The sequence below is a fragment of the Alosa sapidissima genome, chromosome 1 (genome assembly GCF_018492685.1).
Source record: "Alosa sapidissima isolate fAloSap1 chromosome 1, fAloSap1.pri, whole genome shotgun sequence".
Lineage (NCBI taxonomy): Eukaryota > Metazoa > Chordata > Actinopteri > Clupeiformes > Clupeidae > Alosa > Alosa sapidissima.
Genome location: NC_055957.1, coordinates 8,219,993 through 8,230,967, shown reverse-complemented (window position 1 = coordinate 8,230,967; position 10,975 = coordinate 8,219,993). Strand labels below are relative to the sequence as shown.

General features: G+C 49.1%; 1 protein-coding gene across 1 annotated transcript in view; it reads right to left on the bottom strand.

Annotated features, from left to right (window-relative positions):
• rapgef2a (Rap guanine nucleotide exchange factor 2a) overlaps positions 1–10,975 on the bottom strand; it is a 37,021-nt gene that overhangs the window by 14,781 nt on the left and 11,265 nt on the right. Inside the window, exons 5-20 of the mRNA XM_042080090.1 lie at positions 10,865–10,940; positions 10,453–10,632; positions 10,231–10,248; positions 7,705–7,830; positions 6,847–7,033; positions 6,096–6,232; positions 5,533–5,691; positions 5,257–5,409; positions 4,772–4,936; positions 4,513–4,620; positions 4,094–4,297; positions 3,573–3,681; positions 1,417–1,657; positions 921–1,069; positions 577–814; positions 1–31 (exon numbers count right to left, since the gene is read on the bottom strand). The exon at positions 1–31 is cut by the window's left edge and continues 359 nt beyond it. Coding sequence (XP_041936024.1) covers positions 1–31; positions 577–814; positions 921–1,069; positions 1,417–1,657; positions 3,573–3,681; positions 4,094–4,297; positions 4,513–4,620; positions 4,772–4,936; positions 5,257–5,409; positions 5,533–5,691; positions 6,096–6,232; positions 6,847–7,033; positions 7,705–7,830; positions 10,231–10,248; positions 10,453–10,632; positions 10,865–10,940 — 2,281 coding nt within the window. The remainder of the gene's footprint in view (positions 32–576; positions 815–920; positions 1,070–1,416; positions 1,658–3,572; positions 3,682–4,093; positions 4,298–4,512; positions 4,621–4,771; positions 4,937–5,256; positions 5,410–5,532; positions 5,692–6,095; positions 6,233–6,846; positions 7,034–7,704; positions 7,831–10,230; positions 10,249–10,452; positions 10,633–10,864; positions 10,941–10,975) is intronic.

Below are 10,975 nucleotides of genomic sequence, written 5' to 3'. Positions count from 1 at the left end.
CTCCGTCTCCGTGTTGCTCTTCAGGTAGTACCTGCCCCACACACACACGTGCACACACACACACACACACGCACACGCACACGCACACACACACAAACAAACACAGACACACGCGCACACACACACACACACACGCACACGCACACGCACACGCACGCGCACACACACACACAAACACACACACACACAGACAGACACACGCGCACACACACACACACACACGCACACACACTCACGCACACACACACACACGCGCACACACACACACACACACACACACACAGTAAAAATTGGTCTAGTGATGCAGTATGTTGGTGATGAGAATGAAGAGAGTTAAGAGGAGAGTGAAAATGAAAGACACGGAAAACAGACAGATACAGAGAATGCTGGTGCATGTGTGTGTGTGTGTGTGGGTGTCTGTGTGTGTGTGTGTCTGTGTGTGTGAGTGTGTCTGTGTGTGGGTGGGGGTGTGTGTGTGCGTGTGTGTGTGTCTGTGTGTGTCTGTGTGTGGGTGTGTGTGTGTGTGTGTGTCTGTGTGGGTGTGTGTGTGTGTGCGCGCGTGTGCGTGTCTGGTACCTGGAACTGAGCTGAATCCTATCAGCAAGTTTGTTGAGCTGATCAGGAAGCCGTCTCTGTTTGGTCACGCCCTCAGGCGTGACAGTCACCTCACACAGCGAATAGGCTTCAGGGGGCGCGCTCAGACCAAACTCTCTCATCGCATGATTGATCACCTCCCTCGCCGTGCTCTCCTTGGTTACCATCAGGTACCTGCTCTGCTGATCAGCCTTGAACACACGCAGCACCTGGTCTTGCTCTGCGCGCACACACACACACACACACAGTCATGAGACACTGTTCTTGTACACTGACTTTGCAGAGGTAATGTCATGTGCTCAGGTGGGCTGTATTGTAGAGCTCACCTGATTGGCAGTTGGTGTGCTCACTAGCTACTTGCTGGTTCTGCAGGTCAGGGTTGCTTGGCGACAGGGTTCCGCTGGCTGTCAAACTGGACGACACGTGTTTGGACTGCTTCATACCCACTATGCTGTCATCCTGGGACTGACCCACACTGTCACAAACACCACCAAACGTCACCATGTGAGTCTGTAAGGCTGTGTGTATGTGTGTGTGTGTGTGCGTGTGCGTGTGCGTGTGCGTGTGCGTGTGCGTGTGCGGGTATGAATCTGAATTATTTGTAGAGACGGGTGCGCACATCAAAAATATGTTGTAACAGGTGCCAGACAAAACGTGTCAGAGAGAAGGAGATGGTCTGCACACACTGTATGGGCTCCAAGAAATACTTTTAAAAGTTGCCTTTTATACTTTTAATATGTCTTGGAGCGCATATCCAGTGTGCACACCATCTCCTTCTCTCTACAAATCTGAATTCGAAATACAGACAAATTGAGAGAGTACCTGTATGGCTTCTGTGGCAAGATGCTGATGCGAGTTTTGTCCAGAATCTTGAGGAGTTTGTTGCGGCCGCCTACTGTGTGAGCTTTAGCCTTCCTGTTGACCTTCTCTTGACCTCCACCCCCTAACGTTACCGCCAGGTCAGGAACAGAGAGCCGATTCTTCCGCGCATCACCAATCTTTGGCAGGTGCGGAACTCCACTCCTCCTCTCCTCTAACACTCTGGAAACCAGCTCCTTAAACACTACACACACACACACACACACACACACACACACACGAATAACAGTTAGAAAAATGTACAAGCAAATATGGAACACAACACACAAACGTGACAGGGAAGCTGAACACATGCCAGTTTCACGCCCACTCCGCATGGCTCTGGCTCCTGATCACATATTTGCATATTAGCAACTTGCCACCGACTGCGCCCAGTGTGGCTGTTGGAACGCAACGACGGGTCTGAGCGTGTTTACTGAGTCATGACTCCAGATCTTCCTCAGGAATGTGTTCCTCTCACTACTGACTGGACTCATACGGGAGCAGCACGCTGTCTGGCTGCCAAATGTCCCCTGGTGTTGCAGTGGCTCCTTCTGACCCATTGATGGCACTACAGTTCAGCCAACCCAGATGATGCATCATGACCACCAAAACAAAGATACATGATCTTTTATATTGACTATTTTATTCCCGATATATTTACTATTACTTTTATATTTACTATTTTATTCCAGACTGTTTTATTTTCCTTAATTCCTGTACATTGGTTTAGTTTAGCCGTACAATTATAGATAGCTTTTTTTATCTCGATTGTTTATTTCGTTGGTCCATACTTTTACTGCGTTTTCACCTGACGTCTGCCTCTGCGTTCTACCTGTGCTGTTTTTCACCTGGTGATCACCTGGTGATTTTCAGCTGATTTTCACCTGGTCATCAGCTGTTTTTTTCTGCCGACTGCCACCGGCGAGGCATCTGGTGACTGGTCTGCCCTGCTGATGTTACTGGCTGTAACTTTGCTGCCGCTGGCTGGACTCGAACTGTCGACTGTTGATAGTCGGTTGACTACCTGCCGTATCTGAGAGGTGCGCATCTGGTGTTGAAAGTCTGACCCCCACTTGGCCACTGTGTGCAGAGATCTGCTCATAAATGCGGGTTGTTCGCTACACGACAGCTGAACTGAGCTGAACGTATGCTCCATCTGTGCTATTCTCAGCAACGAGGGTCTCCATCACTGCCGGTCAGCGGGGATACTGCGCCGGAGATGCTATGCGTACCGAGGCTCTGGACGCTTTCCTGGACGCTGGGCTTACCAGGTCAAATGCACTATGGCCTGCCTTGCATGGTGCTCATCCATCACAACAGCCAACAACACAGCTAAACACTGCCTTCGACCTTGGATGCTCCCTGGACGACATCCATCGAGCTGCTGATAATGCCACATCAACACCCTGGCCCACGACGCTCGATGCCCTGCATCTGACAATGCAGCGCATCGACTCTCCGCAACCACGACACAGTGAGAGTGATCGACTGAATAATATTTTAGATGCAACCAACTTTTTTGTCTGTCTTGTATGTCTTGGCGGCACGGGTACGCTGGCTATGACGCCGCTCCGTCCGGCATCTTTTGTCTTGTGTGTCATTTATGTGGTTGCTATGGCACCACAAATGGCTGCCTCAGTGTCTGTGTGCGCTCTGTTTTGTTTTTGTTTGTTTGTAAACTCAGTGTCTTGCTAAACTTACTTATGCTTGTCTGTCTCGTCCTAACTTTGCTAAACTTACTTATGGTTGAATTTCCCCTTGGGGATCAATAAAGTATCTATCTATCTATCTATATATCTATCTGGTTGTCTGTCTTGTCCTAACATGTTGTCTATTTATTGTGCTATTGTATTGTATGTATTTTACTTATTGGATGTCATGCACATTGAGACCAAAGCAAATTCCTTGTATGTGAAAACCTACTTGGCAATAAACCTAATTCTGATTCTGATTAACTTTGTGCATTCACTTGTTGGTGATGCTTGAATGCTACACATAGCGGAATGTGTGTGTAGGTGTGTGTGTGTGTGTGTGTGTGTGTGTGTGTGTGTGTGTGTGTGTGTGTGTGTGTGTGTGTGTGTGTGTGTGTGTGTGTGTAAGGGGGTGACTTAGCACACCTAGCAGGTTGGTCTTGACACTCATTGTGAGCTGCAGCTGGCCTTTGAGGATCTCCATGGCTTTCGACAGCAGCAGGTTCTCAAAACTCTGGCCATTCACCTCCAGAATCTGCAGAAGGAGCAGAGCAGAGCAGAGGAGAGATCAGCAACATGAGGAGATGCTACGGTTACACTTTACTTGACAATATCGTCATAAGAGTGACATGACACTGTCATGAACGTGTCATGAACAAGTCATAAAGGTTCATGACATAACACTTCTGTCATTGAGTGTCATTCGGTTTTTGTCATAACAAGTTAGGGTTAGGATTAGGATTAGGGTTTATGTGTCATGACAGCGTCATGTGTTCATGACAGTGTCATGTCACTCTTATGACGATACTGTCAAGTAAAGTGTTACCGATGCTACTAACAGGTTCCATACACACAGCATGGAGACTCACAGAGAAGACACAACATTAGCCATGCTGCAAAGACGACACTCCCTGACCACAGAGGTCATGTGATCCTCTGACACATACCTGGTCTCCTCGTTTAAGGCCCGCCTCCTCGGCATTGCTGCCCACCTCCACGGCGCTGATGAAGAGGCGCGTTCCTCTCTCGGCTCCGCCCAGCAGGCTGAAGGGCAGGGGGCAGTCGCGCGCGGCGCGGGACACACACACCACGCGAGGCTTGGCCTGAGCCGCACACGCGATGTTCAACAGCCGCAGGTGGCCCGTCATCTTCTGCTCCGAGGACAGAGGGGGAGAGCACAGAGGCATGAAGCGCCAAGAGAACACTTCTACTGAACTGTGTGTGTGTGTGTGTGTGTATATATATGTGTGTGTGTGTGTGTGTGTGTATATATGTGTGTGTGTGTGTGTGTGTGTGTGTGTGTGTGTGTGTGTGTGTGTGTGTGTGTGTGGGCGTGTGTGTATGCGTGTGCGTGTGCGTTCCTCACCTCTTTTTCCAAACAGCTCTGAAACTCTTCCAGGAAGCCGCTCATGGCGTCATCCTCCTCAAAGTCGCTGAAGTGATTATTAACCCACATGAGCACCACGCGGGTGACCTGCAGTACAGACACGCAGAGACAAGTGTCTTTTAGTGTGTGTGTGTGTGTGTGTGCACTGTCCAACGTGTACTGTGCACGTGTGAGCCGGTTCTAGTGGGTGTAAAGGCAGCCTGGCTGCACTGCGTGTTTTAGAGGGAGGTGTGTGTACCTTGTCTCGCAGGCTGGGCTCTTTAAACCACTCCAGGAGTCTGTGTCCAAGGCTGAGGGGGCGTGGCAGGAAGGTGCGGTAGGTCAACAGGAAGTCCTCGATATAGGTGGGGTCCACCACCGAGTGGTCTTCCACCAGATGCTGCATCAGGCGCTCACACGTGCCCTGGGAGAGGGAGAGGCAGCAGGACAAAGACGAGAGGACGGAGCGGTCATTGTTAGGAAAGTGTTTATTTGCTGGACTGGATTCATGCATTGCATTGTACTGTATTGGCATTTCTTTTGTGTGAAGTTGAATGCTGGGTCCTTGTGAGGATGTGTCCTTAACATAAAGGCAGAGAGAGCCAGAGAACCATGTCATTGTGTTTTTAATACAGAAGTCAACACTGTTGAAGTTGAGCTTGTGTGTGGCGTGCAGGTCATTGCGATAGAATGCGAGTTAACCATCTGAGAAACACTTCAAGCATTTAGGAATTCTCTTTGTACCTTGACGACAATGTGCCCTTTTCGGGTTCCTGTCCGGTCGAGATCGCGGTGTTCCTTGACCATGACGATCTCCCCCTCCTCTTCCACACGTTGCGTGTTCAGCTCAACACGGTTGAGAATGTGGCAGTACTCTTGCTGAGCGATGCACACAAACTAAACACACACAAAAGAGCAGCTAAGAGTTTACACTGAGCTCCAAGCACATCATCTGGACAGATGGAGTAGATGTGGAATCACAGGCACAACACACAAACAAAGAGGACGCACGGCACGCACCTGACAATCGTCCACCTTGGTCTTCATCACTCCCACCATGAGCTCCTTCTCCATGGAGGGAGTCACACCAAAGCTGCTTCCCATGCACAAAGCCTCATTCTGGCCATCAGGGTACAGAATCTCCACTGACCCATTCAGAATAACTGACCACGAGTCCAGCTGTAACATGTATACAGACACATATTACACATACACATTAAGGCTTCTTGAATTTCCCCTTGAGGATCAATAAAGTATCTATCTATCTATCTATCTATCTATCTATCTATCTATCTATCTATCTATCTATCTATATTCCCTAAATGATCTGCTAATAGACTTGGCTTGGGACAGGCATGCAGTGACGCACACTGTCCAAACCATACTGTCCAAACAGACAGAGGTAGGTCAAACGAGGGGTGGGAGAGGAGGAGGGGAGAGCTGCGTGTCTCGTGGGAGAGGGGGAGGAGGAGGGGAGAGCTGCGTGTCTCGTGGGAGAGGGGGAGGGGAGAGCTGCGTGTCTCGTGGGAGAGGGGGAGGCGAGAGCTGCGTGTCTCGTGGGAGAGGGGGAGGCGAGAGCTCACCTCTTCTCCATGGTTCAGCACCACTGTGCCCGCGCGCTCCACCACTGCAAACACCATGACGGCACACAGCTCTCTGCGCACCCACACACTCAAGTTGGCAAAGGCTGGCAGCTGCTGCATAAACTCCAGTAATTGCTCTGTAATGCACAAACACACACACACACACACACAGACACAGACTCACAGCTGTTAGCATTTAAACATCAGTGCAAAACACCTATTTTACATTTTCACTGCAATGGTCACTCGCTCACAGACATCACTTGGGGCAGCCATGGCCTACTGGTTAGCACTTCGGACTTGTAACAGGAGGGTTGCCGGTTTGAACCCCGACCAGTAGGCACTGCTGAAGTGCCCTTGAGCAAGGCACCTAACCCCTCACTGCTCCCCGAGCGCCACTGTTGTTGCAGGTAGCTCACTGCGCCGGGATTAGTGTGTGCTTCACCTCACTGTGTGTTCACTGTGTGCTGTTTGTGTTTCACTAATTCACGGATTGGGATAAATGCAGAGACCAAATTTCCCTCACGGGATCAAAAGAGTATATATACTTATACTATACTTATCAGCATCATAGCAGGAGTATTTCTAATCATGCATAGACTTCTCTTCTATCCTTAGGACTTTCTGTTGGACTCTTCTTTGCCTTAACAGTCCTACTTCATAAAAACTGGAATTAATAAAGAAAACAAAATGTTCTTTGGGTTGGTTTGCATGTGTGTGTGGGTGCAGTGCAGTGCAGTGCAGTGCTTACCGATGTCGTCATCTGTGCGATCCATGGGGTCCTTCTCTAGACAGTCCCTCACTACATCTCTGCTCATGAGCGGATCGGCTGAGCGACTGACGTCTTCCTCTTCGTCGTCCTCCTCTTCCTCATCCGAGTCCACTGCTGTCTCCGGCAGCCCACTCAGGTCCAACTCTCCACACTCGCTCTCTGTCGACTACACACACACACACACACACAGAACCATTGCAATTAATTACCAATTACTTGACAAAGGCATTGAATTGAAGTTGCCTCAAACTCAGTTGAACATTTCCCTGAGTGACGTAGTTTATAATTCAATGCATTTGTTACCATTGTAGTGGATTAGCCTTCAGGCTTTCTACAGACCTTCTGCACTATTTATTTATGTGGAGCGTCAAACAAAGGGCTGATGGAAAAAATATTTGTGATTACTTGGCAAAGCTTAGAGCAGCAGCCAGCCAGAGCATAAGCACTGGGACATGGGAGTGAGGTGTTCACACTCTCTCTTTCACACACACACACACACTCACACTCACACACACTCACACACACACTGTGCGCTGCAGGGCAGCTTGCTGAGGGCTGCCTGTGCTTGTCGTTGGGACTACTGTGTCACAGGGACAGACACGACTGCTGCACATGGGCTCAGAGAATGGACACCGTGTGTCAAGTGTGTGTGTGTGTGTGTATACATGAAACATTACAAACAACCCCTCGCTAAAGCTAGGTTTTGATTCTGCTTTCCACATGTGTTCATTGTTTAATTAAATTTGTACTGTTTGCGTATGTACAGAAGAGTTCATCTGGCAGGCTGTGTGTGTGTGTGTGTGTGTGTGTGTGTGTGTGTGTGTGTGTGTGTGGTACCTGGTAAATGTCTGACAGGCTGCTGCTGCCAGACTCGCTGGTGAAGCTGCATGCTGATTGGCTGGAGCGGGTGAGATGGGGGTGGAGACTCTCGGAGAGGTGGAGCTTAGAGAAATCCACTGCCAGCTGAAGAGAGCAAAACACACACCATGAAACATATACACTTACACACACACACACACACACACAGTGCAGCTACATGAAGACACACACACACAAATATACACACACACACACATATAGTGCAACCATACATACACCTGCTCACATGCATTATGGCTTATAGCTGCACAAACCAACATCATCTGTTGAACTACAGGGTGTGTGTGTGAGTGTGAGAGAGAGAGAGAGAGAGAGAGAGAGAGAGAGAGAGAGAGAGAGAGAGAGAGAGAGAGAGAGAGAGAGAGAGAGAGAGAGAGAGAGATCACTTGAAGACAGTGTTTTTCCTTTCACCCAACAGCTCCCGATGGATCAAAAGATTAACCCCCCTAATCTGTCCCTGCTAAGCACACAATTACACCACAGTGTGCTGGGGGAGGAGTGCAAGGATGCTTAATCAAGAAACCATGAGAAACAATACTACTCAAACACCCACACACGTGCACGCACACACACACACACACACACACACACACACACACACACACACACACACACACACACACACAGCAAGACACACCATGAAACCATCTACTGTACATTTCATCACACCTCTGGAGTCAAATCACAGATTAGAGAGTGCATCAAGCATTAGGTCTGACTGATACACTAATGACTCATCAGGACATTAGCAAATGAATTTCAGAACAACCTCTGAAAACCACCCACATCTGTAAACACATCTGCACATGCATGCACGCACACACACAGAGAGAAAGAGAGAGAGAGAGAGAGAGAGACAGAGAGACAGAGAGAGACAAACACCTTCTGCTTCATCTACAATCCGCAGGTTTAAATGTCCCTCTGACAGATTATGAAAATGGATGCTAGTCGTGTGTTTAAAGCACTGGCCTACTTCTACTGGCCTAAATACCCAGCCATACACACAGTCCCACACAATGTCAGCCGTCTCTAATCTAATGATATAGCGGAGACCGATGCTAGTGGTCACTAACTCTGATAAACACCACTGTTCAACCGCATGTAGATAATGAAGCATTAAGTCTGCAAATTAAAAACTAATACAAATATCTCAACTCATGTAGAGGCAGGCAATGTTGACAACACAACAACACACCAACACACAGGAGTGGAGAGAACAACTGAAACTACCTCACCGGTTAAAGCCCTGCAGCCTTTTCAAAAAGATGTGGCTAAAGTAGAGACAATTGCTACTAAAAGAACACCCTCAAATACCACATCTCAGACTTTTATGTCACTGTTAGTCAAATAGGACTGCGCCTTGCCTCTATTGAAATAGTCTAATACTAAAATACTCGCGTGTGATGTAGCGTAGGCAGCTACAGCGGACTGCATAAAGACACAAAACACGCTTAAAGTAACTGCACACACGTCAGTGTTGGCTAGGACTGCTGTGTTTACACATATGAGAGCGTAGATGCCGATGTTTAAAAGTGTTTCTAAGATAATCTCTATGTGTTGGAGTAAGTGGGTATAAATATACTCACAGCCATTTTTGTCTGGTTCCTGTCTCCATAGGTGCTTGAGATAACTAACGGCTTCATAATGTTGAACAGATCAGGGTCCTCTCTAAACTAAACCATTATCATTCTCTCCCTCTCACACACACACTCTTTCAAAAAACACGGGCACACACACTTTCTCTCACACACACTATCAGCCAAAGCCGATCTCTTATGCCCCAGGCATGTGGCCTCCCAACCATCACCACATGAACAAAACTCACACAGACAGGGTCGGCTCTTTTCAACAGACACACACACACACACACACACTGCGGGTGGGATTACAGAGCGGCTGGTGGGGGTGGGGGGGTTGGGAGGGGTGCTGTTGCTAGGGGCTGGGGTTGACGCCCACTGTCCTACAAACCCATCTCCGGCGCGACCCCACACTGACTGATTAGTGAACAATTAGACCCCTCCCCTGCCACCATCCCTCCCCCCGCCCCGCCCCGCCCCGCGGCCATCACCCCCCAACGGCTCCACACACTCAAATGATGCTCAAAGGAAAGACCTGAACAGCAGTGTTCCGGCTAGAGAGAGAGAGAGAGAGACAGAGAGAGAGAATCAGAGCAAGAGAGAAAGAGAGAGGAAAAAAAGAGAGTGTCTGTCTGTGTGTGTGTGTGTGTGGGAGGGAGCGAGAGACAGACAGTCAGAGACAGAGAACAATAGATGAAATGAGGTGGCAATTACCCCATAACTCTCAATCTACTAGTATGCATGTATAGACACCCAGAGAGCAGCAGGAAACCAGATCCAATCCCAAAACAGAGCTGTTTTCAAGCCAGACGTCAGCTCCACTGCTCTATTCAACTAAAGGGTTCATTAAAGCCCAGCGGCACGCAGAGGTCAACTCAGTAGATGGCTATATGGGTGTGTGACTCACCTGTTGTTTGGGGCTCTCCTGCAAACACAAGGAAAAGAACAACGTTGCACCATTACTCCCGCATCACAGAGAAGTTTTGAAGCCACTGACAGCTTAGAGTACAGTTGCCTTACTGGCTTACAGGAGTGTGTGTATTTTATGGTTGTGTGTTGTATGATTTAGTGTGTGTGTGTGTGTGTGTGTGTGTGTTTTGCAGTTCAGTTCAAAGACAACAGGACTTACTGAGTGGTAGGTGGGGGGTAGGGGGGGCTTGCTGCTGCTGAGGGGGTAGTCATCGTGCTCCACAGTGTCGATGATGGTCTCTCGTTCCCCACTCTGGTTGATTTTACGGAACCTGCGGCGGGACTGGCGATGGGACGCCTGGCGCTGGAAGTACACTTCACTCTCGTCCACGTAGTCCACCTGGGACAGGACACGAGGACAGGACACGGGGACAGGACACGGGGACAGGACACGAGGACAGGACACGAGGACATGACACGAGGACAGGACACGGGGACAGGACACGGGGACAGGACACGAGGACAGGACAACATTCAGGAAAGCTGTCTCTAAGAGCATATCTGTCTCTAAGAGCATATCTGTCTCTAAGAGCATCTCTCTCTCTCTCTCTCTCACATCTGCCCATACTTACCACTAGCATCTCAGATGGCTCCAGAACGATGCACTCACAGCCTCTCCTTGCACTGCCCGCAGAGCGCTTCCCGAAGCTGGAGGTGTGTTGTGTGCAGTGTGGGGGGGTAGA